The following is a 27,846-nucleotide window of genomic DNA, read 5'->3' on the forward strand; positions in this document are numbered from 1 at the left end:
GAATCAACTATGGATCCAACATATACCCCTAGGATCCCTTCCAAATACGCCCCGCATCTGCTACCCCCTTGGCCTGGTTAGTGAGCTGGGTGGTTAGGCGGAGAGGGGAGCTGGCGTCCTCACTCGGTACTCTCTGAGCTGGCCCTGGACCGTGTCGGGGTAGACGCGGTTCCACTGAAGACTGATGGCTGTGCTGTTCGTGACTCGGACTTTAACTTCAGTGGGTGCAGCCCTGGGATCTGCAAGGTGTTGGGACAGAGAGCTGGTTATGCGGGCGGGGCTGGCCCCTGGACTCTAGGGGCCCTTCTGCCTTGTTCTCTGCTGGCCTGGACCTCCACTCCACTCAACACGCCACGAGGGCAGGGGCTAGGCCTCCTCCATCAGACTGTACTTAAAAAAGTGGGGGGAAGGCTCAGGACAAAAGGGTGCCAGTCCAGGTGGGAGGGACTTGGCCTATGCGTTTAAAGGGCAATGACTTGCTACCCGCCTGTGCTGGTAGTTTCCATCTGCCCTTCCCTTCCGTCCTCTACCCTTCCCCACCTTGCTCCACGTCCTGGGAGGCTGCCCTCTTTGGACCTTATCGGCTGGTCTCCCTTGTTCTCAGGCTTCCAGATGGGTCTGGCCAATAGGAGGCACCAAGAGGAGACCCCAGGGCAGGAGCAGAGGGAGGGGGGTGTCGGTTCCTCTGGCTTCCTCTTTGCTGGGCTACAGGTTGATGGCTTTTTTGCACTCTTAGACCCAAGGCCACAGCTCCCGAGGGTGGTCCTTGTGGGCTGTGGTGACTCATCCGTGCCCTGCTCCATCAAGGCTCGAGCGGTACAATGGCCTCCTGCTGCTGCTGGCCCTCAGATGGTTCGTGCACCTTGCTGTCTTCCCTCTAGCCCTGCCCACACATCACAAGTAGTCCCTTTCGAGAGTGCATCTGTTTCCTGCCAGCACCTGGCACGGAACATTACCCACAGATTGCAGGCACCCTAGCCGAGTTCAGGAAGCGATTCTGACCCCGTCGCTACCTGGAGAAGGCGGCCCACTCCCTGCCCCGTGACCGACTCCTGCCCCCGTTTCTCCACTCTGCTGCAGAGCAGCTCTGCCCGACACTCTCATCCACCACAGCCGCAGGGGCAGATCCCACAACGGAAACTGTGCCGGGTCCGTGAAGCCCCCGACCAGATGCTGCCCTTCCACTCACCGGCCCATGGTCCCCACTGGGCTCCTACGTGCAAGTGCCGCCACCGTGGAGGTGAAGAATGGGATGGACCCCTCTGCTCATCTCCCTCGGGAGTCCAATCCATAATCACCTCCAGGAAGGTGGGCCCAGGGCCCAGCCCTCGCGTCTCCCACCTCACCGTTATAAACACGGTGGCCCTGCTCTTGACCCCAGCACTGCCCTTCTGAGTCCACTCCTCCCCAAGACTGTCCCTCTTCCCTTCCTCTGCTCACTCCGTCCGCCTACACGATCGCTTCTCAGATCACACCCAGGCCCGACAGGGGACGGATCATCCTGAGCCAGGAGTGGACTCTACTGACCCTCCTGCTTGGCTCAGCAGCCTGTGGGATTCACGTGCTAGGGACAAAGAGGCCACCACCGTCTGGCAGCCAGGCGCCTACTTCCACACACACGCCTGGAATCCCATTGCTTCCCCTGTCCCGGCCTCCAAACACCTTCTCTTCTTAGGCTCAATTCCAAGGGCTGGGAGCAGCGGTGGGAATGCTGACAGCAGCTGGTCTGGTGCTCTGGAGACCAGCTACACCCCTCATGGCTGCCCCTGGGAGCCTGGCGGGGAGTCTGGCCGGTGGCCCTCCTTCCCACAGAGGTGTCTAGTTATGGCTCTTTGGGTCGGGTAGTCCCGAGGTCCTTCTTGGCACGAGAGTGGCTTGCAGTGAGGCAGCTAGCCTGGAGGTCTGGAAACCTGGGCTGTTTTCAAGCCCGACGTTCAGTGTTACGCGGCACTGCCGAGGGTTCCCCCTTGCAGGGTCCCAGTTTGCACGTCTGTGCAGCGAGAGTGCCAGGCTCGGCGACAACACTCAGGAATTCTAACCAGTGTTCGGATGATAATACTTCCACTCCTGATGTCATCAGGTGCCTGTCTGCTCCAGGTCACTACAGGGACTTCTCTTTCCTGGGAACTGGTGGTTCCCCCACAACCCAGCCCCAGGTTGCTGGCCTGTGAGAGTGGCCTTGTGCGGCCTAGCCAGGAGGGTCCTGCATGGGGGACAGGGAGGAGCTTACTCACAATCTTCTCCGGAGTAACCGATGACAGTGTCGGGCTCAGGGCCCTTCCCAAAGTCGTTTTCGGCCTGGACTCGGATCTCATAGGGCACGTAGACAGGGGTCTGCCCCACCACGTAGCGAGAGCCCCACACCGTGGCGTTGTTCCAGGCCTCTCGAGTCTCTCTCCGCCGCCACTTGACAATGTAGCGCAGGTTGGGGCCAAAGGCAGAGGTGGCGTTCATGGGCTGGGCAGAGAGAGGGACAGACAAGGTGGAGAGGCTGCAGGTGAGGCGTGTGCATCGCCCAGAGCTTGCCTCTCTCTCCGTGCCAGGCACCCCTTCCCGGCCTGCCTGACACCAGCCAGCCTCTTGCAGGGTAGGGGAGAGCACATCCCCTTCCCCGATGAGTCCCCGAAAGCCCAGAGTCCTGTGACCCCAGCAGCATGTAGATTTTCTGTGATGGAGGCTTCACCCAAGACCTAGTTACTGTGGCTCTGACAGCACCCACATTTGCAGGTGCCAGGGGAGCGAAAGCTTTATTTCCAGCAGAACTCCTTCCCACGACAGCAGCAACAATAAAACAAAATCATCTCCAGAGTCAGCAGGGATGAGCTCTGGTTAACCTTAGCCCTCCTCCTGCCAATGAACTCAAATTCCAGAACTGACTTGACTTCTACCAAATCCTACGTGTCTGTCCTGTACCTCCCACAGACCAGAGTTCTTTAAAGGGGGTCTAATTCTGTTTTTTGTCCTGGCCCTGGAATCAGTCCCCTGGGAGCCGCCCTGCAGAGCCCTAGACCAGCTGCTTGAGTCTGGGCTCGGCCCAGTTGCTGTTGCTGTTCGCCAAGGCTGTGTCGTGAGACCAGGCCCTAGGAGAGACAGGGATGGTTCTGGTTCCACTGCCATTCCTTGGGGCAGCAGCTCAGAAATGCTAATGTTTTAGTGGCTGCATTTGCAGCTCTCAGACTTGGAAGTGGTTTGGAAAAAAGTGCCATTTTGAGACCACATACCCCAACTTCGGTTTAGAAAATCTAGTCAGTGAGCCAAGATGAAGATGGGCTCTTATGATCCTAACCTGGGGGGAGCTTTGAGAGTCACTGAGTCCATTCCCTGAACAAAACAAAGGTCCCCACCAGACACGTCTGAGGCTGGTCTCTGCTCCATTCCCAACACTCGGCAATGAAGGGCCCCAGAACACACCACACCTTGGTATGCTGTTCTGCCTAGAGCTTTCCTAAAGTCTAACCTGAATCCCTCCTTCTCCAGCAAAAGTCCATTTGATTTTGCTGCATTCTCTATGATTTTTGCTAGGCTGGCAGTCTAGCTAGGCTGGAACTGGGTCCCCTCTGCTCCTGTCTCTTCTCTGATACTGTGCTCTTAGACATTTGTCCTGTCTGGATGCCCAGTGCAGAGAGGAGCTTGGTTTCTTATAGAAGAGTGGCCACCAACACCAGCCAGAGAGTGAAGCACACGGTGGCCTCAGGGTGTCCAGGGAGGGCTCCCGGTGCACGCTGCCCGGTGAGCGGACCCACGGACTGCGGGCTGGGCGGGCTCTTACCGTCCATGTGATCTCCATGTTGTTCTTCCTGGTCCCCTCTCCCTTCACGTCGCCAGGATTGGACTCAGGGGCTGAAACCCAAACAGACACAAAGTTCAAGTCCAATGAGTGCCTCATCAGGGCACAGTAAGCAACCCTTCTCCTCTCCCCTAGTTGGTCCCTTCTCTGCTGTTTTTTCTCAGCTTCGATAGACACACCGAACTGTGGCTGAACCCACCCTGCCTTTTTCTCATGTGCGTGGTGTGCCTTTCTAGCCAAGGTTTAACCCCCCAGAGCAGGGCTAATTTCTTTCAAATTTTAATCCCTCTCCAGACAGGTCGTCAGGCTTCCACACTGTGGGTGGTCAATAAGCCAACTCAATGGGGATTATCCCCTTTGTGGATTATCCGCTCAATATGTTTCATGCCAGACGGGTTCATGCCTGGCATTTAACATTTGGGGAGCATCTTCTGAGCTGGTGTGATTTCAGAAATCTAAACACTACCCAAGCATGTTAGGAAAAGAAATCCGATGTAACACCGGATTACATATTTCTGCTGCACGTCTTTGTCGTAGCTCTCCCCTTTAAAGCAGATAATCAAGAATTATTAATAATTTTAGTAGTAATAAAGAAGGCAGTTAACATTTACTGTGTACTTGCTATATGCCAGGCATCGTGGTGAGTACCTGACGTGCATTTTCAAGTTTTCACAACGGCTCCATGACGTGGGTGTTATTCCTGTTCTCTGCTTTGCAGATGAGGAAGTTGAGCTTTGGGGAAGTTACTTAACCTGCCTACGTTCCCGGGTCTGGGAACGGGGGACCTCGGTTTGAGTGCAGGTGTCTGGTTCCAGAGCCTTCTCTGGTAGCCCTCAAGTACTCACGTGCTCCACTGGTTCGGTAGCGCTCGGATGGCAGGCTGGGGTGGCTGCTCCCAACCTCGTTGATAGCAATGACCCGGAACTGGTAGTTGACATATGGGGACAGCCGGAGGACAGCTGAGTTGACACTGCCTGGGAACTTGGAATGGTCATGCCAGACCCCGGGCTGGAACTGGTCCTCTTCAAACTGGACGACGTAGTCTGGGTGGGCAGGGAGGACACAGCGGTTTCAGGAGCTGAGTTAGCGGTCTTCGTTAAAAGCACCTCCTCCTGCCTTCCGCCGTCCCCCTCGCGGAGCAAAGGCACAGGGACAAGCCTTCCCGAGACACGGGAAGGGAGACCCAGGCCTCTGCGCATTCTGAGAATAGCCCAGGACGCACAGCAAGTGAGGCAGAAGTGGGACCAGAAACCAAGGCAGGCCTCCGGGTCAAGGACGTCACCATCCCTCTCCTCCGGCCGTGGAGCGCAGGGCCCCGAGCTGACCTGTGATGGGGCTGTTGTTAGCGTCCCCCGGGATCCAGGTCAGCCTCACGCTCCTCTCGGCCAGGTCGGTGAGCTCCAGGTCCCGGGGCCGGTCTGGCCGTCCTGGCGGCAGAGGGGGAAGACACCACGCAGGGCTCCTGAGTTAGAGCTGGCCCGGCCTTGTGCTGGCCCTTGCCCCGGTGACAGATCCCTGAGGGGCTTAGGTCTTCACTACCGGTGGGATCCAACCCCAGCCTGCCCTGAGGGGTGAGCACAGGGACCACTCCCTTCCCTGGGGCAGGGGAAGGAAGAACAAAGAGGAACTTCCAAATTCCAGCCCTCCCAAAAGGGTGTCAAAGGGCGCAGAGCAAGAGAATGAAGCGAACCCTGTGGGGCCCAGAGGACCAGGGGCGCGGCCGCCCAGCTCTGCGGGCCTTAGAGCGCGAGCATTTGGAAATGCTGCCCTTCTCATTAGACCCGTGCCCACTACGTTCAGGCAGGTGAGGAGGAGCTGTGGCATTTTGTCCCATTTTCTCATGATAATTATCCCCTGCTCTGTGTGCCAACGCTCTGAGGGGACCGGAGCCCAGGGAGGGGGTTTGGAGAGCTGAGCAGGGCAGACAGGGTCTTGGAAGGGGGGCAACAAAGAAAGAAGACCAGGCCAGGGCGGAGGAGGAAACGTGGTCTAGAAGTTTCAGCGATGGACGGCAGGACAGAGGAGGCCCCGGCAGGCTTCCAAACGGGGGAGGCCAGTGCCTCTTTGGGGCGCTAATCTCACTGGGTTTGCTTTAGTGGGTGTAAATGCCATCCTGGCCTGGGATGAAGCCACCTGGCCACGGACTGGTTGGGCAGGTAAGATTTGTTCTCTCTGAGCTTGACCCTCTGAGTCCAGCTGTTCCCGTCTCTCAGCTGGGTACTAGAAGGACCCGGAAGGGGAGTCCCACGAACCCATTCACGGGTGTGTGTGCCGTGTGCGTACAGGTTGTAAGAGACACGCCGTAGCAGACGTGGGAGGCTGCAGAACGACATGGGCCTACAGACGATCTGAAGGGAGTGGGCTCTTCTGCCTTGTCTTTAAACACTTTGGGGAGAACAGGCCACCCCGAGGGAGGAGGGAGCGTGGCTGGGGGTAAGGGATGGGGTGGGACAGCTGAGGACTTCGGAGCTCAGTGTAGCAGGAGCAGGAAGAACAGGGCAGGGCCGTGCCGTGGGCTCGGGGAGGTGGACACATGCATCCGAAAGGGGGTGAAATGTGGCGGGGAGCGGGGGCTGTCGCCCAGGAGCCTACGCACTGCAGTCCTCTCCTGAGGGACCTCCTCCTCCTAGACTCCTCCCCTAGGCAGCTGGGGAGGTGCTGGCGAGGGCCCGGGATTAGTACGAATTACCTTTGGGCAGGGCAGCCAAACTGTTAGTTGTAGAGGCCTGATCAGCTGCAAAAGTAAGACGGGTTATCCAGGTTAGCAGGTTATCCAGGGTTAAAGGTGTTCTAGAAGGATGCAAATAGGTAGCCGAGGCCTGAACAGCTGCCCCTGGGCCAAGGTGTTCCAGGCACGGCTTCGCCTTCCCTTCCACGGAGAACCCCCCGCCCTTACAGAGGCCGTCTTGTGTCTCCTCCACGGCTGGGGCGGAACCTGTTTCCTTCCCATCTCATTTCCAGCAACTGTGCCGCTCCCTGCACCAATGCTAATGACACCAGGGCGCCTAGTAGAAGGACCAAGGTGACAAGGGGACAGCAGGGGGTCTGCTTCCCTGGAAGGGAGAGGCCTCCTTCCCCTTGGCTTAGTGATTACAGTCCAGTCTGGACATAAGGACAGGAAGAGACAGCGTCATCTTGTTCAGGGCACAACACACTGTGAAATGCCACCAAAAACCAGGAACAGGGTGGGAGGGGGAGGAAAGCTGGCGGAGGTCGTTGGAAGCACAAACACAAAACTCAGTCTTGTTTTAATGACGGATTGTTTTAATCGACTTAGTGGTTTAGAGTTAGCTGTAAGAAAGGTAAAAACGGTCACAAGCAACTCCTGTCCACTTTCTCTACGTCACTCAGGCACCCTCCCGCTGAGACCTGGGGGAGTGATTCCACCTGGGCTGTCAGCTGTCCAGCCAGCTTGTTCTGAAGCAGCAGCTCCCTAACCCTGAGATCAAAAGGCAGGAGATGACCACGCCTGGCCGCCCGCTGACCGCAGGCAGTGCCCTGGGGACTGTCTGGGGCCGCTGCTGCTCTGGATGCTGGGGAGGCCAGGTGGGGCGGTCAGTGCCAGGGTGAGCAGCGACAGTTACCTAGCACGGTGAGGTAGGCCTTGGCCAGGTCCTGGTCCAGCTCGGTGCTGGCAACGCATGTGTAGCTGCCCTGGTCCCGCTCTGCCACGCCAAAGATGGTCAGGGAGTCGTCCTCTTTCTTCATCCTGCAAAGGTGCCACGGGGAGCTTAGGAGGAGGGGGGGGGGGTGCTGGGCTCTGCCCACTGCTTTCTCCCTAGTGGGGGACTCTCGCGTCAGAAGGAAGAGGGAAAGTGTCACAGGCTGAGCTGGGAAGGCTCAGCTCCTCCTGGGGGATGTGAGGCCCCAGCTCGATGCTTCGACAGAGGCATCTTCACATTCACCTGGAGCACGTCCGGTCTTCGATGGAGGGGAAAAGAAAGTGGGCGAAGCTTAGGTGGCCCTGAACCGTGTTTGGTGCCTTCAGATTCCACCTTGTGTCTGCCTCTGTTGTGCTGTGCACCCCTCCCAAATTAGGGCACCGCTAGGCCCATCCCCCGAAAGCAGATCGGTATTCCGCTTCTTGAAGCTCGTGTGTCCTCAACCCAACTCATCTTCTCTGCACCCAGGCTTAGGCCGGCCCACCCCGGGGCTGCCTGGAACTGTCTCCCACAGAGGGAGACGTGCACCCCAGAGCAGGGTGGGCTGTAGCGCCGTCAGCACCAGCTGAGCGAGTGCTGGGAGGCCTGTGCCCACCTGCGGGGTACACCCCCCGCAAATGTCAGGTGATGGCTGGAAACAGCTGGTCCTGTGTCCTATGTCCAACAGCAGGGCCCTGTACAACCTAGCCCCCGGGATGGAGGAGGTACAGCACGGAGAGTTTTGGGGACAGAGGCTCCAGCTAGCGGTTCTCAACCAAGACTGCACATTAGAACCCCCCAGGGGGACTTTTGAACAGTACCCATGTCCTACCCCAGTGATATCAGAATCTGGGGTGAGGGGAGGGGCAGGCGTGGGTCCAGGTGCAGCAAGGACGGGAACCACCAGTAACTATCACGCAATGTGCACAGTTGGCTCGGGCCAGCCCTGCCCTCTAATGGCAGACAGGGGTACTGCAGACAGGGCCGGCAGACGGAGGCTGCAACGTGAGGAGGAAATTACAGAGGGGAGGAGACCAGGACGGGGCAGAAGGAAAAGAGGGAAGAGAGGAGAGGTGAGGGCAGAGGGGGAGGGAGGAAGTGAAGAGAGACAGGACTGGGAAAGAGAGAGGGGCAGAGAACAGAGCAAAGGTGAGAGAAGCAGGGAGCTGACGGCAGAGAGTGAGATGGGTGCAGAGTGGGGGGGGGTCGCCCCTGAATTGGAGGAGTCACCTAGGACATCCTTATGGCTCCTCGGTGACATGCATGACACAGGTTCCCTGACTCTGGGCTCTTCAGTGTGTCTCCAAGAGCAAGGGAACAGAAAATGTCCCTCAGACTAGCACCAGGAAGAAGAAGGGAGGCACGGAAACCTGTTTCCAATGTAGAGTGGCTCGTCGTCCTTCAGCCAGGAGACGGTGAGTTTCAGGGACGGGTCGTGCTTCACGCGGCACTCCAGCTGCACCGTGGTGCCCCTCTTGGCAATCTGGTCCTCAGGCATCCGGTAGATCCTGGTGGGGTCTGTGGAAAAGCCCAGGGAGCTTGTCACGGACCCATTCTCTGCCCAGCTCCCCCTGATACCCCCATGGGGCCACACAGTGTGACATGTCTGACCAACCACAGGAGGTGGCACAAACAGAATGCAGCTGTACGAATGGAGGGGAGTTCCGGGCTGGGTAACCTCCAATAGCGAGTGACCCCCCAAACCCTCTCTGTCTGGCTTGGGAACATATCTGGGGTGGTGGTGGGGAGTTGGTGTGGGTAGCAGGTTCCCCTTCCTAATTCCCTTTCCACCAGGCTGATAGTAAACTGACTTGAGTTCCCAGCACCTGCGCCAGCGAGAAGGACACACAGACACACACAGAGGAGCCCGCCCAGGATTAAACATCAGGTGTGGTGCATTTGCAAAGCGATACCACACGTGGGTAACCGCAAGCAGGGCCCCCCTGCCACAGTCCCAACTCCCACCTGGGAGCCCCTCCTTTACCTTTGACCTCCAGGCGGACTTGGTTTTCAGCTTTGCCCAGAATGTTGGTGGCGACACAGGTGTAGATGCCTTGGTCCTCTTTGCGGATCATCTTAATTTCCAGACTGCCGTTCTCATAAACATGGTAGTTGCCACCATCCAGGTTGCTTCCTTGCCCATTCTTAAACCTCACAACAGAGCAGCAGAACACACAGCATACTGAGAAGGGACCGGCCCGAGGGCGAGGGGCAGCCACCGATCGAGCCGGACCGTGGGGGCAACGGAAGGAGTCTGGAGCCCTGAGCCCTGTAGGGCCTGCCTCCAACCACTAGGTGGCCCTGGCAAGTCTCTGCCCCTCTCTGGGCCTTGGTTTCCCTTTCTGGACAATGAGGGGGTTGACCCAGATGACCTGCCAGTTCCTCCCAGCTTCCACCCTTTAAGGTTCCCAGGTCCTGCTGAACAGCTGTCAGGGGCCGGATGGGAGCGAGAACGTGAGACAGATGAGCCCTGCTGGGGAAAGTCTGGTCTCCCGGAACCTACCATCGGAGGGTGGGGATGGGAGACCCAAAGAACGGGCAGTCCAGCCGTGTCCGGTTGTAAAGGATCACCCTAATGAGCTGGTTCCGGGGCGACAGCATCCGGGGCGGCACATCTGAAATTCCCAGAGAACCGATCTTGGGTGCAGAGTCTAATTCTTCCATTTCTTCCGCCTCAGTCTTGCCTCTGCTGCATGTTTTCTCCTTACAGCAGCTGCCCGCGCACCAAGACACCTCGCCCACCAACCTCCCCACCTTCAAGAAGCCTCTAAGCATTAGGTGAGGAAGGGTAAGTTTGTCCATCTGTCCTCAACCTACCCTACATCCCCTCCAGCTTTGGCAAAAGCTACAGGACCAGCAGGTTCTGCAGCTACCCCTCCACAGCCCTAGGGCATCTCCTAGCTGCCCTCCCACCACCCTCTCCCTGCTCAGGGGGTGCAGCACACATACTCAGAACCACGCCCCACCCTGGGATCCAACTGAGAAGCCGAGGAAAGTCACCATGGATGCGCCAAGGACATGAGACAGACCCGCTCTCTCTCCAGGGGAGGAAGGGATCAAGACTGACTCTGGTGGAACTGAGTCTGTCTGCGTTTTCAGTGCTGCGCGCTTCCTGCAAAGCTCACCTTCAGTCTCCACGCTTCCCCATCCCCATAGCCTCTTACCCCGCCCAGCCTGGCCAGTCTCTGGAGAAGAAATTGTGTCCCACGACATAACCAAGCCCCAGGGCGACTCCACGGCAGGAGAATGCTGGGCGCACTCACCCAGCACGCTGACAAAGGCGTTGGCCAGCAGGTAGCCGTGCTCGTTGGAGGTGTTGCACTGGTACACGGCCCTGCTGCTAATCTGGGTGTCCCGGAAGATGATGGTGTCGCCAGCCACCTCGCGATTTGGGTTGGGTGGTGCCGCTACAGATAAGAAAGAGACACTCCTTGTGTCAGGGTGAGGGGCACTTGGGGATTGGGCCAGGGCTCCCGAGGACGACTGGGGTGCTGTGCAGGGCACTGGGTGGGTCCCAGATGACCCGGCTTCTGGCCCCACCACTGCCGACCTGTGTGACGTTGGCCATACACTGAACCTGCTGGAGTTTATCTCCAGTCTAGTCTAGGGTATTGGGAATGTGAATTCCTGCTCTACCTACGTAACAGCTGGGCAGGGGTGGCTGAGAGTGTAAGCTCTGGAAACGGAAAGGGGTTTGAATTCTGACCACATCACCTGTAGCCCCACTCAATCCCCTTCCTCGTCTGCAGAATGGGAAGAACATACAGCCTCCTGGTGTCATCGTGATACCTGAGATTTTACGTACTATAAACTGATTAGCGAAGGCCTAGCACCTGATTATTGTCGTCATTATCCAATACGCATATACATAAATGTGTTTGGAAGAGGATAAGACAACATACAGACAGGGCCTACCTACCACCTTCCCATCCTCTGAGCAGAGCGTTCTCCAAACATTCACAAAGTTAAACTCGCAAGCCAAGGCCTGCTGGAAACTGAAAGAGCCCTTATATTTGCCCAAACTCCCAGGTCTTCCCAAAATATGTATCCTCAGCTGAGAGAGGACATTCGCCCATGGTTCTCCCGGTACTGCCGGCTTGGGAGGCAGGGAGGGGAGTGGCTGGGGGGGTCTTGGTTCTGTCCACACCTCACTCCGGGATCTGGGGCAAATCAATCGATCTTTCTGAGCCTCATTTCTTTCATCTGAAAAATGGAGAAGAATCATTCCCATCTTTCTCCTACTCTAAGGAAGGCTGAGATAAAAGAATGATAATGAGCTATAAAACTAGAAAATTTCCAGAAATGTAAAGAACTGCCACTTTCCTCATCTTTAACCGCTAGGTGATTTCCTCCGTAAGATGTCTGGACTGGACTGGGAAGCAGGTGATTTGGCTTGCAGAGGCCACGAACTCACTCGGCATCACTCAGACCTACACGGGGAGTCAGCAGAGGATGGAGGAGTCCGGCCTGCGGGCGCCACTCCACAGATAGCGAGTCCGCTCCCGGAACTGGGGCGTCGGCCCGGGGTAAACGGAGACGAGGGCAGCAACCTTATCATCGGTCCCCAGGTCCCCACTCAGCAACAAGGCACCGGGGCAGGCAACACCAGCAACCCGAACACCTCCTTGCCTGGCGGTTCCCAGGGAACCAACGCTCCGCCTAGTCGTTCCCCTCACGTGTTCCCTGGAGAGGGTGACAGGTGACCTTTCCAGGGCCAAGGCTCAGCTGCAAGTCCTGGGCTGCATTTACTCAATGGTGCTGTGAAGTTTAGCACCACGGCCTGCCTTGTCCCCAGAGTGCTGTTGGGACAGAGAGAAGTGCAGAGGGCAGGCAGTGTCCATATCTCCGCTCGTAGCCAGGGGAATAATACTGGGGACAGCCAGGTTCAGCACTAGCTGGTGGAGGGGAGCTGTAGACACACGGCAGCCCGCAGCTTCCGCGCCGACTGGCCGTCTGAACTTGGGCAATTCGCTGCACCAACCGCAGCCTTGTTCCCTTGCCTTCCATGTTCAAGATTAAAGCAGTAACGGGGGGTAGCCCCCAGCCCAGTGTCTGGCACACAATAAATGTCTAAAAAGCTAAGTCCTCACCCTCTCCTCTACCTGTCTGCCCTGCCTCTCCAGCTGCTCTGCCAGCTGCTGCTCTTGAGTTAGATTCTGACTTCTCTCCATCTCTTTTTTGTCCCATTTGGTTGATACCATTGTTTATATTTCCTCCGACCCCTTAGAGAAAGTAATGACAGGACATTTTAAAAAGTAAATCCAACTGGGAGGGAATATGATATGAAAACTTGACCAAGACCACTGGCTGGAAGGGGCCCAGGGACCCAGGAGTTACCCACTCCATCCAGCTGGGCCAGAGAAAATTTCCCCAAAGTCTATGCACATTGAGTAAACCACACCTGTGCATCTGCTCTCATGGGGAAGTTCTTCCTTGTATCCAACCATAATCTTTCACATTATCATATAACTCTTCTTCTTCTTCTTTTTTCTGGGGAGAGGGACAGAGTCTTGCTCTGTCACCCAGGCTAGAGTGCCATGGCATCAGCCTAGCTCACAGCAACCTCAAACTCCTGGGCTCAAGCGATCCTCTTGCCTCAGCCTCCCAAGTAGCTGGAACTACAGGTGTACACCACCAAGCCCGGCTAATGTTTTCTATTTTTAGTAGAGGTGGGGTCTCGCTCTTGCTCAAGCTGGTCTGGAAGTCCTGATCTCAAGCAATCCTTCCACCTCTCCCTCCCGGAGTGCTAAGATTACAGGCGTGAGCCACCGTGCCCGGCTAACTCTGCTTCTTCCTTTGCCCTCAGCAGAGAGTGGGACTTGGGTAACCAACAACAGCAAGTTACTGAGCTCTGCTCCGCCTTCCAGGCCCCAGCCATCACTCAGGGCTCAAACCCTCAGAGATGCAGCCACAGTCCCCAGACCCTGAACTGGGTTCTGTTATTGTGAAGGGGCAGAAAGCAGAGATTTAAGAAAACCTTCCCTACCCATGGGAACATGACAACATGACCACAGGGCTCCAGGCCCCCTGGCCCCCTGTCCTCTCGCACAAGGCTGAGCGAGGTTCCTGCCTCTTGAGACGTCCAAAGCTGCTGAGAAGCAGCTGCCAACGGGCTACTCCTTTCCTTCACTTCTAGCACGACCAGCGCTGGCCACAGCGACAGGGATCTGGAACCTCCGACAGGAGACAGAGGAGAGTCAGGTGGGACAACGGCTTGTCACTTACATTGCAAAGGTTCCCCATTCACCATCCACTGGACGGTGGGTTTGGGGTTCCCATTGGCTCGACACACCAGTCTCCCATCCTCGCCGGGAGCCAGGATAAGGTTCTTGGGTTCGTCCAGCCAGTAGGGAGCAGCTGAAAGACAAGGACAGGCACAGGCAGGGGAGTTAGACGGGGTGGGGCAGGCAGGAGGAACCAGACAGGCCCCCTGTGGGAGGGCAGGAGCCCCCGAGTCTCAGCACCAGGCCCGCAGCACCTGCCCAGGGCCCATCCTCCGGGGCTGGCTCGGTCCAGCCTGCATGGGGCCGGTTGGCTGCACAGATGCTGACCTATTTCGAGTCCACAGAACAGCAGTTCTAAACTGGGGCTGCTCATTAGAATCCCCTGAAGAACTTTTAAAAACCAGGGATGTGAGGGCCTGGATGAGGCCAGCTGAATTCAGGGCGGCCTGCGTGGCTGATGCTTTTAGAGGCAACAGGTGTTCCTGACGTGCGCCCAGGGGCCCCACTGCCAGCGACGGTGGCAAGGCAGGCACTGGGCTGGTCCCTCTGGATTTCCGCTGTCGTAAGATCAGACCACTTAGGAAAGGCCTCGTATCCATTTCTTTAGGCACTGAACTTTGATTAGAGCAGTGCTTAGCTGGCCACTCTTTTCAGTTGTTTGGATAATTTTGTGGAAATGTGGATTTTACTGAGAATCTGATCTTTCTGATCTCCCCCCAAAGGCTAAGAACCCCCCAGTTTGTGTGCGGTGCTGAAACCAAGGTCACGAGATCAATCGGCCATGTGCCAACAAAGTTCCTGTACTCTACTCTTAGACTTCATCGGCCCAATCATCCGTGCAGCCCCAGGCTGAGAAGTGACCAGCGTAGCCCACCACGCATGGCTGGGACCCGTCAAAACAGGTGCTCTGTTGCCTGCAATAGGTCAGGTGGGCCACCTCTGCTTTGGGGGGAGGGAAGTGACTTAAAAAAATAATTTCGGTCATGATGACTCCCCATCTTTAAAAAGAAGCACAGCACCATGCACAAGTACACAGACAGCACAGGGCTAAGACGACACGTCACGAACGGGAATGCAAAATGAAAGAAAGAAAAGGCTCTGGGTATGATCCACAGGGACCATGGGAGGAAATTCACCTGCTGAGGGAGCCCGGGCACCAAGGGGAGTTGGATGATGGTCAGGGTGGATCTCCCTCCCTGCCCCCACACCCCCACTCACGTGCATGCTCACACACTCTCACCTCCAGGGTGGCACCATCCGTGGCAGGTCCCTGTTGCCACCAACCTGTGCGTTGGAAGTTGACCCCACTCACTCTGCCCCCAGCCACCCTCAGCGGGAAGGGTGGTCATGGTGTTTAGGGTTGGCAAAATAATCATAATGAGAAATACACACAACGTACCCTTTACTCTCACCGAGATCGTGTGCCGGATGCTGCCCATCTTGTTGGAGGCCAGGCAGAAATACTCCCCAGAGTCTTCCTCGGAGACGTTGGTGATACGCAGGGCCTTGTTGAAGTTCTCGAACTTGGCCTTGTCAGATGGCAGGTCCCCACCTTTCTTGTACCATGCGATGTCTGGTGTTGGGCTAGCAGGAAACAAAGGACTCATCACGAAATGTCGCCCTTCTATCCTTCTATAGAGCCTGGGACACCCAGGTGTCCTAGAAGTGTTCTTGGGCCCAAGAGGATGCTGCCCTCTAAGAGCTGATCTTTCCCCGGAGGACGCTCAGCCAGGGAGCCTGGGGACTTGGCGAAGCCCCGTGAGATTCTAGCACAGGCACAGGTGGCCTGACCACCTCCCTTCTCGTTGTCCAGAACAGAGATGGCCAGGATGGGTGGAGAGGACTATGATTTGCTAAGTCCCGCTCACTAGGGGCCATTTGCTTCTCTTTTTGCTGTACTAATGACACGCCCCCAAATGCGGCGAGAGCGGAGCAGGGAGGGCGGCTGGACGGGGCGTGCGAAGTGTACGTACACCCCGGAGGCGATGCACTCCAGCAGGAGGTCCATGCCGCGCAGCACCATCTGACTGCTCGCCGTGCCCTGGGGATACATGAAGCTGGGTGTTCTTTCTGCAACTCCTCGGGCTGAAACAGGACAGAACAAACTCCCGTGAGCCTCCCTCCGGAGGGCTGAGCCAGCTAGGCCAACGCTGTCGGGCTAGAGAGAAAGGCCATCACGCCTCCTGGTGGACCCTCCCAGCTGAAACCGCCCCCAAGGACCTGGGCATCATTACATGAAGGGTGTTAGGAAGCTCGGGGCTCCTCGGCCCCACCTGTGCATGAGCGTGAGCAGCTCCAGGCTCTGGGAGGATCTGCCGAGAGAAGCCCAGCTTCCCTCAGAGCTCAGGAAACCTCCCTTCCCTGGAACAGGGGAGGGGTCGTCTGAGCAGTGAGAGGTCTGGTCCCTGAGCACGTTGTGTTGGGATCGTGGTGGCCCCCGGGGCAGGCCGTCTCAGCAGCAGTCCTTCCCCCCAAGACAGGGATGTGGGAGACAGGCAGGGTGTGTGTTGGGGCCACGGGACAGACAGCCTGCTCTTTGGGACCCTGCAGACAAGCAGCTGGGACGGAGCCACAAAGCCCCACATGGTCAAAGATGCAGGGAGAGTTATTAATGGTTTAGCAAAGACATGGAGAGAATTAATGAGCAGAGATGACAGCAAATCACTCTGGGGCCAAGGCCATTCTGCCTCTTCTCTAATGACTATGGAAGGGGGCTGGGGAGGAGGGTGGTGATTGCGTGTGAGACACTGGGGCAGAGGGGAGAGGAAGGGTCCGCCAAGTTGGAGGAGGGGATCTACAGTTCAACTAGGCTGGAGCAGTCGCGGGTCTGAAATCAATGAAATCTGTGCAGGTTTAAAGGCCAGGCGGCTTGGAGAGGTTGGCATTTTCAGGATGGCTGTTTCCCTGTGGAAGGGGTTGTGCCAGTCTGGGTCCACCCAGAGCAGAGGGGACTCCACCTAACCCGAGCCTCACCTCTCCCCCAGAGCTCTTTGTACAGCTCTACGGAAATGGGTAGGTGGAAGGGAGAAGGATTTTCCACCCAGGAACCTCCAGGAGAAAGGGAAGCGGGAGGAGGTACCCCCCGCCCAAAGGAGTGTGACTGGACACAAGAAGGGTTAAAAACAAAAATATAAGCTGAGCCTCCTCATGGGCTTCATGGGCCTTGGACTCAGCTGGACAGTGAGAGGTGGGGGGGACAGCGGAGCTGCCAGGAGCTGGGAGCCCTCAGAGATGCCCGGGGCGAGGACAAAGGCATTATCCTGGGGTCTAATTGGTGCTGGCAGAGCGAGGATAGAGTCGTGGGGGACTCGATCCCTGCGTAATTGGTGTTTCCTGAAAGAGCTTGCTGGGTTCACTGGGGCCTGGCTGGACCATCGGGGCTCTCGTCCTAGGGAGACTCGGTTTCTCCCCACTGGCCACTGGCAAAGCACACGTCATAGAGTTTGCATCCAGAAAGGATGAATCACATACAGAGGTAATTAGGCTGCTGGCACAGTACACGGCACACAGTAAGTATTTAATAAATGTGTGTGGATACATGGATGAAAGGGGGAGAAGAAAAAAGAAGGCAACCATTTACCCACATGTTATTTCTCTCTCTGCAGAGGTCCTCATCTGTCCCACCAGCACACGCATACACAACAGTGGCTACTGAGGGGTTAATGCATTATGTGGTTAATTGGTTACCATCTACATCTACAGCTCTTGTAGCATCCAACTCCCAGCACCAAGGAAGCCGGACACCACCAGCAGCTTCCTCCCACCCACTGTCAGAGAATCACCAGCACAGTCAGGACAGCACAAGGTCAAGGGTGCTATGAGGAAAGGGCGATTCTAGGGCGGGAGGCTCTGGTGTCAGGTTGGTGCATCTGCCAAGAGCTGGGAACCCTGTGATTATATGGAAGAGGTCCCAGCTCAGACGTCCTACTCCTTCCACGCAGGGACAAAATCCGCAGATGCCAATCTGTGACCCTGTGGACATTTAATTCACACCATAGCATGCAACACCACAAGTGCACACGACCAGCAAGGCAATAAGGACGGGACGGAGGAAAAAGCACGGAGTCCCGCTGTGGGTGCCTCGACGCACTGTGGTTGTGACTATGAAAGGTCGTAGCAACACTGCATCTGCAGGATGTGGGCTAGCAACACGGAGAGCTGGAGAAGCTACTGGGAAACAAGCCAAAGTTTGCGTCCTAAAACAAAAGGTAAAAGCTAAAACTAAAAGTCAGAGTGACCATCAGGCCCACCACGTGTGAGCATTTATGACGCATCGTCATGTCGAATCCTCACGACACACCTGGGGGGTGGTTTATCCCCATTGCCAGCAGAGGAAATTGAGGCTCAGTGAAGTCAACAGACTTGCCTAAAGTCACAAACTAGCTCTGTTTTGGATTCTGGACCATTTCGTATCAAAAACTTTTACTCCACACTTATCCTACCTGCCCCTACTTCTGGCTGTCAGCTTCAGGAATCTCTCTCTTATTCAAACCAAAGAAAATCCAGGGGCAAAGGAGGTGAAGGAGAAAGATATTTTTGTCTGAGTGAGCTGCGCTGGTGAAACTGTTCCACTGTGTTTTGTTATTCTCACTGTCTCAGCAAAGATTCCATCTCTCCTCGGTGGCCATTAAATAAACTCAGACTCCAGCTGGAGAAAAAGAAGCTGGAGCGGGAATTAAGAGGCTCCAAAGGCATCTCAACTGCGACTGCCTTGTTAAAGGCACGGGAAGGGTAAAGAGTTGGGGGACACACGCTATTCTCAAGGAACAAGAAGGCTGGCCCCAAAGGGGAGGTTTGACCAAATGTGGTCAGTGCAGCAGGAGGAATTTATATGAGAATTTAGGAGGGGTGATCCAGCTGGTGGCTTTGGGAGCCACTATTCGCAAGGGACGGTGCCTAATTTCCTTCCATGGAGAAGTAGAAAGAGGAAGACTCTCTGAGACAAAGGCGATTCCTATATGAAATTCTAAATGGTGGAAGATGCCCATCTCTTTTTGGATGTCATAGGACACCCTCCTTTACCATGGAGGCAGGATCCCTGGAGAGCCTGTCCACCCTGATGATGTTTCTCTCTCTGGTCTTCAGCGTGGGGTCTGGCCTAATGCCTGATCAAACTCAGGATCCAGATGCTAAAGCTCACGTCTGCGTGGACTCAGGAAGAGTTTCCCACGTGGGTGCATCTGACTTCTTGCCCAGCCAGTCCTCTCCTGCTCTCGTAAGCTGTGGCCCAGAGGGGGCTCATGGGTTTCCAGGGGAATATGGTCAGCTAGGGGACATCAGGAGATGACACTGACTGAGCCATACTGGCTTTCATGGTCCAATAAAAAATGCCTCTTGATAATCTCCTGCTAGAGGATAGGTCAAGGTAGCTGACGACCCAGCTGCTCCCCTGTAAAATGCTGCACGTTAGTGGAGAGAGTTTAATGAATCAGATGTATTCGAGGACCTTTGCCAAAAACAGCTTTTAGGGGCAGAACCCTACAGCCAGACCACTTAGCTGCTTTTGGTTCTCAGAATTGAGAACCAGAGACTCATGGGGCCGGATTCTTGGCATCTGGTCCACCTCTCTGGCTCTAGGAACGGCTGACCAAACAACCACAGAAGAAGAGAAAAACTCTTTGTCTAGGAGCATTTGATACCTTTCCCTGCCAGGAAATTCCTTCTGTAAGTCTAACCAAAATCCTTGTGCAGTAGTTGGAGTTTTTTTTTCTTACCCAGTTCTCAACATAGCTGAGGATCTGAACAGCTTTTGTTTCTCTAGTCTGCCTTAAAATTTCTCCCTCCAGAGTACTTTCTTCCTATAATCGGGCCTACCTTCCTTCCCTTGGCTTCTCTTCAAGTTCTCTGTGTCCTTCTTCATTTCAGAAGCATATAAGAACTATCATGGTACAGTTATAGTAAACCATCCCCTTTCAAACCAGTAATGAGTAACATCTATGAAGCACTGATACTGTGTCTGACACCACACTGGGAACCATATTTAATCTTTAACCATGTTTAATCTTCACAATAATCCTATGAGGCAGATAATATACCCATTTGGCAGATGAGAAAATTAAAGTTCTGAGACACTAAATGGCTTGCCCAACATCACTCCATTGTATGTCTTGTACCCTGGATTTGATTCAAGGCAATCTACCTTCGAGAGCACTCTTGACTGCCTGGTCTCCTTGCCTAAGTGGCAAGTCACACTCTCAGACCAGCCTCCCCTGCCCTTTAGCAGGTTGAGGGGCATCCAGCATATGTTCCGAGGACACCAACCCACTCTAGAAATCACCAGAACAAAGTACAAGTGTGGGGTGGCCCTTCTGCTACAAAAGAGACGTGCCGTATTTCAAAGCCAACCAGAAAGAAGCACTGGGCGCTTTTCATCGACGGTGTCTCTCTGTACAGGTTCCTGCATTCAGGAGGGAAGTCATCCTCCTTCCCTCCTTTTTACTATTTCTTGCCTCACTTTGGCTTTTACATTCTCTCGAGTAGCTTCATGCTTGGGTCAGCCCTGTTCTACCTTGGATTGAAGACAAGGGGTCTCCATGTGAGCTCTCGTAAGCTTTGCTTGGTGGCATAAGCCTGGGTGGTTCCCGTAACTCCCACCTATTCTCTTGTAATAATATCCACCCCAGGTCACAAACTGGTTTAAGTGACTAGAATCATTCAGACTCACTCCACTGATGAAATGGCTGTATGAGCATGCTCCCCTGTGTCATTTATCTTACATAAAGTGAGGAGCTTGGACCAGAAGGGACCTTCTGGCTCAGATACACTCTGGCTTTCAGAATACTTCCTACCATAGGTTACCTGGAATCCTATTTAGAAAAAGGCACATTCTGCATCAGTACTCTAGGGCTTTTGACACCATAGTGGTTGGCCCATTACCTTGAAAACAAACACCCAGAATCCAACAAAGCTCCCCCACTTCCTCGGGCAGTAAATCTCTTTGGCAGAATCTCAGTGTGGTTCTAGTTGCTTGGAGCCAAGTTAGAGCCTTTGCCTCTGTCCCTGGCTCTTGCTCCCTCATCCCATCCCCCAGTCACCGATCATCGTTTATATGACACATCACAGGACAGATGCTTCCTATCTATTTGAGCCCACAATGATGCCCTTGGGGACCTGCGGCCTCAGCTTCCAAGGCATAACTAATGATGGGGCCAGCTGCCTCGCCAAAGCCAGCACATGATGACTCCTCTGGCTGCTCAAGGAAAATAAGACATTCTTGAGCCATGGTGACGGGTAACTCAGGTGCAGAAACAGCCAATTGCCCTATTAATCAGACTGAGCAACCAGTTGTGCGATGAGTTATGAATATGACTCATTGCAACTGTTCCACAACTGGCAAGGGGTCCCGGTGGGCACTGGGTCTGCATGCGCTGCCAGAGGAGGAGGCGGCACAGGGGAGAGCCCACCTTCATTTACACTTACCTCCAAAGACAACTCAGGGCTGGACTCTTACCCGTATTTCCAAGATGAATTTATTTGATTTTCTTAGGGACAGGGTCTCATTTTATAGCCCAGGCTGGAGTGCAGTGGCGCAATCCTAGCTCCCTATAACCTCGAACTCCTGGGCTCAAGCCATCCTCCTGCCTCAGCCTCCCGAGTAGCTGGGACTATAGGCACGAGCCACCATGCCCAGCTAGCTTTTAAATTTTTTGTAGAGATGAGGTCTTGCTAATGTTGCCCAGGCTGGTCTCAATCTCCTGGCCTCAAGCAATCCTCCCTCGTCGGCCTCTCAAAGTGCTTGGATTACAGCTGTGAGCCACCATGCCTGGCCCCCCAAATGGGTTTTGACACGGGACATCGCTGTGAAATGCGATACTTAGGTATTCCCAGGAACTAAGGCTAGATTACAAAGCAGGCAGTTCCTATCCAGACACTTAAGAGTTAACTAAACACACACTAAAAAGCTTTCTGTGTTTCCTCTTCCAATAGGAACCAGACTTCCTATTTCCTCCTCATTGTGGGAACTCACTTATTCTCCATCCGTCCACCACTAATTCCTAAGCTCCTACTTTTCAGTAAAAGCTTCTACTTTTCAAGAAGCTCTTGTGAAGTCCTACCTTGGTTCGAACACCTTGTGGACAATTCAACACCTTGCGGCATACATGTTAGAGGAGACCACACCACCAATGAGACCCCTCCGGCCCCCACACTTCGGGCAGCCTTGTGGAGGTGTCCGCGTGGCACCCTGACCAGGCCAGCTGTCAGACCTGTCACCCAGCAGGAGTTAGTGACATGGTATCAGTCAAGTTAGGCAAACTGGGGTTAGGACAGGCAGGGTTACTCCGAGGGTTACCGCCGCAACTCACCACTGTACATGTCAGGGTGGTTTCTTAAGGACGAGTCATTATAGGGGTTGTCTGCAATAAACAAAAGAGGGTGAGCGAACAGGAGGCCGTGGAGAAGTCACAGAGGCATAAACGGGGGAGAAAAAACAGAAATGCAAAGCCACAAAAACAACCGAGGAGCGCACCAGTGGTCTCTGGCAAAGGAGGGACATGGCGTATTTGGAAACAAAATATGCTTGGTGAAGAACAAGCAACACAAAGCCCACGAAAGGGAAGAAAAAGGTTAAATCCTGCAAAAGAAGGCAATAATAAAATAAGTTTCTTTGAAAATTAAAGAAATTAAGCTTGAACTTTAATTGCTTGGTCCTGCTACTATATTTTGAAACAAATGAGATAAGGATTAGTGGTATCCTGTAGCCGTCTTTTGCACAACTCCTTCTCATCAAAGTCCTCAGTTTCCAGGACTCTGGGTCAGGCCAGCTCTTGGGACAGCTGAAGAGAAAGGAGTGTCAGTGAGCCCTGGGGAACAGCAAAGTCCTACCTGGGCAGAGGCTAAGCTGCAGGGAGCGGGAGGCATAATGGGAGGAAAAGCCAGTCGTCAACCGAGAGAGTGGGACAGAGGGGCCCTTGGCAGCGCCCGGCAACAAGCACCCCTCTAATCTGACCAGGTGGGCGCCTCTACGACTTCTCGGAGATGTCCCGGTTGGCAGTAGGGCCTCCTTGTGCGGGAGGCTGGGACTGGCCCAGCGAGGTGGGGAGAGCTTGGCTGAAGTTCAGGTTTTAGGATTTAGAAAGGGAGCTTGGGACAGGAGAAAGAAAGAATGAGCCGTGGGTTCTACACGTTGGGCCGGGAAAGGCCCACTCGCCGTGCTAGAGACTCCAGGCTCGCTGGACTGTGTGGGGATGAAGACATTCTGGCTTACGGAGCGAGCTCAGTGGCGTCAGTGCCAATGTTAGGTAATTAAAAACCCCTGGGCATTTAATCCTTAGTGAGAGAGACATTCCGGAATAGGACACATAATCATGCCAACGTCCTTAAGTAGCTTTTCGCTCTCTACCACTAGCTGTTCCAGCCACTGGGCTCAAGTTCCGACAGTACCCACAGGGGCTGGGGTAGGGGTGCTTTTGACTGGAAGCCAAGCAGACAGTCCCAGAAGCCCAGAACGCGGCCCGACTGCATGAGGGAGGACAGGTGCTTTGCCAAAACATTTGCATATTTGAAGACAGATCCATTCCCGGCACGACTAATTAATTGCAAGAGAGTATGTGGGTTCTTTTCTGGGACTGGCGCTGCATTGCATCCCAAATCTGCTTGACACCTGGTAGGAAGGTGTTCCTTATTCAGAACTATCTCTTAAGATGGGGTTTATTGGAAAAGACCTAGCCTGTTTGGGAAGTCTGCTTGGGTCCGTCTGGAGGTGGGAATGAAGAAGCGGGGTGGCCCCGGGGGAAGTGCAGCTGGGCTTGGGAGGCAACATTCTGTTCCTCTCCTGGGGATGGATGGTGGCACGCACAGATGACAGGGCCCTTCCTTCATGCTTCCATGCCACCATGGTGAAATGGAACCCGTTTCTTTCCAGAGGAGTGGCCCATGCTCAGAGCCAGCCTCACTGTGGGCTCTGAAGCACATATGAGAAATTCAGGGAGACTTTCTGACGCCGCTGAGACTGTCACTTAGACTCTGGAAGGAAGCAGGGGTTGTGCTCCGCTGCCTGCCTCAGGGAGAACCCTCCTCTGTCACCACAGCTGCCGCTCGGCATGAGGCACCAGGAAGGACCCGGTACCTGCGGGCAAAAGGGGACAGGTACGTCTTTGCTAGTCCGACTCCGTTGTTTATCTTTGACTGCACCCCCAGAGCTTAAAAATGATTCCAGATCACCCAGGATTTTGTACTATATACCTTTATCCCCTTCCTTTAATGCAGGTAATAAAAAATTGGGTGTGATGAGATCTATTTCTTCCCCAATGGGCAAACTGTGGCGGGAGCCCCTGGCGAGAACAGGGCTTTTGAAGCTGTCCCAACTCGACTGCTTTGCCTCCCGCCGCCAGGCCTGCTTCTGAAGGTTCAAGAGAAAGCTGTGTCCTTTCCAGACAGAGCACAACTGTGCTATTTTAAGCAACTGTGCCCAATTCTGGGCTGCATCAGATGCCCAGAACTTGCTCCCAGCCAAAGCTGCCCCTGGGAGAACTTCAGGAAGCTGACAGGGGTCTGTTTCAATCCCCTAGAAGGTTTCTTGGCATTTGGAGGAAAGTTTTCAATAGAACAGGGGACCCAGACATGAAGCAGTAACAAACGTCCCCTCCATCCTCTGGTAGGGGAAAGAGTGTTTCTGGAAAGTCCAACTCCTAAATGTTGTTTAAATCTCCAACTGCTTAACTCTACAGAGGAAGACTCCTCACCACCTCGATCTCCTGGCCTCTGCTCCACCCCAGTGATGGCCTCTGCCCGGGACGGCAGAAGGTCACTGACTCAGTTCCAGAGGCAGCAGGCTGACTTCCCGCATCGTGCGGGCAAGGAGAGAGGGATAGCGAAGGCTGTCCAGGGTCAGCTCAGCGAGCATCTCGCTCTTGACGTCCCTGTTCCCCCCACTGCCAGCACTGCCAGCCCTGTCTTGGCTGCTGAGGCCACGCCGAGGCCCTGGGCAGACCACACTGTCCTCCCCGGCTCAGCCAGCTGGCCGGCAGTCACCCGACGTGCACCGAGGAGTCGCTGCAGACAACCAACTTCCTTCTCCAGGGGGTCTCCCTGGGCCTGGGTCAGGACTAAGACAGCCAGGGAGGGGGAGCAGGCAGCGAGAAGCTGGGTCGCCCTGCCAGGAACGCGTGGGGCTTGTGCGGGTTTCGGGCAGTCCTGTCGGCTGTCACATTAGGGGCAGCTCCACACCGACTCGGAGCAGTGCGTGGGGACACCGCAGAGGCAGGAGGGAGGTGGTCAGAGGAGGGTAGGAATGGAGTTCAAGAAGGAAAGAAGAGTAGAGAGAGAGAAAAGAAGAAAGAAAGAGGGAGGGGAAATAGGAAGGAAGGGAAACAGAAAAAGGAAGAAAATACAAGAGCAAAAGGAAAAAAAGGAGAGAAAAAGAAAACACGAGAAGGGGAATGCAAAAGGAAGCTGCTTCCTTGTGGACCCAGCTCTGGGCCGTGGTGGGAACCGAGTGGGGGGCTGCGCTGGCTCCCGGACCCCGGCCTCCTCCTCAGCAGGGATTGACGGAGGAGGAAAAGAGCACTGAGGGCGGGGCCCCCACTTGTCCTGAATGAGGATTGACTCCCCCAAGCCTCTCCTGACCCACACCCACCCAGGGGGGCTCCCAGAAGGTGGGGATCAGCCTCTTTTCTGCAAGCTGCGGAAACTTCCAGCACCCACCTGGTGCTCTCTGCCTGCCGCCCCAATCCTCACTGTCCACAGCATTGAAAACAACACTCGCAGCCCCAGTCAGACGGATTAAGGTCTCTTTGGGGGGCTCCTCTACGGAAGACACGTTACCAACACAGACAACTCGCAACGTCCCCAGTGGGCTGCGCGGTTTGCGGCACCAGCTCCAGGCTGGTTTGTCCCTGCCAAGAAGCGCGTTTCTGACTAAGCCTCTCTCTCCCCCGCGGAGGGCCAGCAACGACAATGGGCCGGGAAATGCTGATTTTCTTTTATACCAGCCAAACAGAATCAGGGAATAGAAACGAAAACAAATAAAACTAAAACATAAGTCTGCAACTTACAAACATAGTGATTCCATATGGTTCAGCACATACATACTACAGAACCAAACTGTATTGTGATGTATCCACGCAGTTGGCTATTTTCTGCTATGGCTTGCTTCTAGAAATAAAGGTAGCCAAGCAATGACTGGAACAAAAGAAATAATCAAGCTGAGTCCTGATAGGAACGCCAGAGGACCACGTACATTAGGGATTCTCAGACTCTGGTGTGCGTCGGAAACACCCGAACAGCTAGTGAGGACCAAAGAGGACTAGGGCTGCCCAGCTGTGACGCCGGGCCTGGGTGTGTCTGCCGAGTTCCGGTGTGGTTCTGACTGTCACCACTGTTTGGGATGCACTGACAGGAGGACCGAGTTCCAAGTTTCACTCAAGCCTTCAGCATCAAGAGATGTGGTTTACAAGCAGCCGCAGCAGCTCAGGAACAATGAGCTGGGAGGATTTCTAGGTCAGCCTCGGGGACAAGTGTCCCCCCAGACTCAGGTACCCGGGGCTGCCTGGGCTCAGTGGGCTCCCTCCCTCCGGCCCCCAGCCCCAGGCAGGGCCCGCACTTACTGGTGAGGACCTTGAGGGTGAAGGGGTTCTTCTGCTGGATGGTGTGGGTGAAGTGGAACCGGGCGTTGCAGCTGTAGTCGGTCTGCATGTCCTGCAGCATCACGTTAGAGAAATACAGGTCTCCGTTATGGCCCTGGGAGACGCGCTTGTCTTGGGTGATGGGCTCCATGGCTGCAAGGAAGCAGAGGGACGCTGGGAGGTCAGGAGCAATGACAGCGGTCACAGTCGGCACCGTGTTCTGTCGACTGAGCACTCACAGCAGGCGAGGTGGGTGCCAGGAACTTGATATTTTTTAGTCCAATCCTCTCAACTCTGAAGTAGGGCTTATTCCCACTTTACAGATAAGAAAGCAGAGGATTTACTGTGTCCCGGGTTGCCAAGGCAGTGAAGGGAGAGAGGATTTGAGTTGCAGACCTGCCTGCCCGCCATGCCGATGGTCCACAGCCACACTTTTCTTTTTTTTCCTGCTGATTTCCTTCCTTCCCTCCCCTTCCCCTTCCCCTTCCCCTTCCCCTTCCCCTTCCCCTTCCCCCTTCCCCCTTCCCCCTTCCCCCTTCCCTTCCCTTCCCTTCCCTTTCCTTCCTTCCTTCCTTCCTTCCTTCCTTTCTCTCTCTCTCTCTCTCTTTCTTTCTCAGGGTCTCCTGTTGCTCAGGCTGGTCTCGAACTCCTGAGCTCAAGCAATCCTCTGCCTTAGCCTCCCAGAGTGCTAGGAGTGCTAGGATTACAGGCGTGAGCCACCGCACCCGGCAGGCCACACTTTTCTTAAGCTGAGGCTTGAAGGCTGCGTGTCTTGTGCAGGCAGAAGAGACAGAAGCCAAGAGGTCTGCAAGTAGCAGGAAGAGCGTGTGCTAAAGGCTAAGAGCACTCAAGGGTCTGGGGGAAGGGGTGGGAGATGGGGGAGATGGGGGGAGAGGCAGAGGGACCAGATCAGGAAGGGGACTATCTATGTGCCAGGGAAAGGGGTCTGGACTTTTTCTGAGGTGATGGAGGAGCCAATGGAGGACTTTAAGCAAATGAACGGAACCATCAGATTCATGTTTTCAGAAAGACCCAGGAGGCCTGTTACGGGCCATTGCTGTAACTGAGGGAGAAAACGGTGGTGGCCTGGGCTGGGGAGATGTCCGTGAGGATGGAAAGAAGAAGAGGGTCTGAGATCTGCTGGGGAGGGAGCATAGACACAACTTGGTGACGGGTGTGACGTGGGCATGAGAGAGGGAGTCTGAACTGTGAACGAGCAAACTGAGCCGCTGGCCGGCAGCCTCGCCCACCACGTGCACCCTGATGGGGGAAGAGGCGGACGGAGGCTGAGCACAAAGCCACCCTCAGAACAGCTCATGACGCTGCCCCACGGACAGAGCAGCCTCTTCGGGAAGCAGGCTGGTGAGCACTCAGGGAGGGACAGAGTGACGGTGACAGGCAGGCGGCAGGTGCACATACAGACTGACACACAGAGAGGCAGCAGTCCTCTGTTTCCCCTCATCACGCCTCTCCCGTTATTTTAATTGGAAACATGAGAAGAAACTGAGGACCAGAGAGGTTGAACGAGCCTCATGGCCCCTGCGCATCTGCTTCTTACACGTCCCGGTCTTCTAGCTTGGGCAAGCCCCTCCCCATCTAATACATCCGCCCCGCTCCCTAAGATTAAAATG

General features: G+C 55.1%; 1 protein-coding gene across 9 annotated transcripts in view; it reads right to left on the reverse strand.

Annotated features, from left to right (window-relative positions):
- Positions 1 to 27,846, reverse strand: part of NFASC (neurofascin) — a 154,136-nt gene that overhangs the window by 29,370 nt on the left and 96,920 nt on the right. For 2 of the 9 annotated variants that reach the window (XM_069459231.1, XM_069459232.1), the window contains exons 5-19: positions 26,198 to 26,368; positions 21,956 to 22,006; positions 15,626 to 15,737; positions 15,052 to 15,236; positions 13,654 to 13,785; positions 10,692 to 10,835; positions 9,932 to 10,043; positions 9,413 to 9,579; positions 8,799 to 8,946; positions 7,372 to 7,496; positions 5,113 to 5,214; positions 4,633 to 4,830; positions 3,770 to 3,840; positions 2,235 to 2,457; positions 124 to 239 (exon numbers count right to left, since the gene is read on the reverse strand). In XM_069459231.1, coding sequence (XP_069315332.1) covers positions 124 to 239; positions 2,235 to 2,457; positions 3,770 to 3,840; positions 4,633 to 4,830; positions 5,113 to 5,214; positions 7,372 to 7,496; positions 8,799 to 8,946; positions 9,413 to 9,579; positions 9,932 to 10,043; positions 10,692 to 10,835; positions 13,654 to 13,785; positions 15,052 to 15,236; positions 15,626 to 15,737; positions 21,956 to 22,006; positions 26,198 to 26,368 — 2,057 coding nt within the window. Of the gene's footprint in view, positions 1 to 123; positions 240 to 2,234; positions 2,458 to 3,769; positions 3,841 to 4,632; positions 4,831 to 5,112; positions 5,215 to 6,476; positions 6,522 to 7,030; positions 7,497 to 8,798; positions 8,947 to 9,412; positions 9,580 to 9,931; positions 10,044 to 10,691; positions 10,836 to 13,653; positions 13,786 to 15,051; positions 15,237 to 15,625; positions 15,738 to 21,955; positions 22,007 to 26,197; positions 26,369 to 27,846 lie in introns of those variants that run through there. The other 7 variants (XM_069459233.1, XM_069459236.1, XM_069459235.1 and 4 more) reach the window with 5 other exon arrangements.

This window comes from Eulemur rufifrons, chromosome 27 (genome assembly GCF_041146395.1).
Source record: "Eulemur rufifrons isolate Redbay chromosome 27, OSU_ERuf_1, whole genome shotgun sequence".
Lineage (NCBI taxonomy): Eukaryota > Metazoa > Chordata > Mammalia > Primates > Lemuridae > Eulemur > Eulemur rufifrons.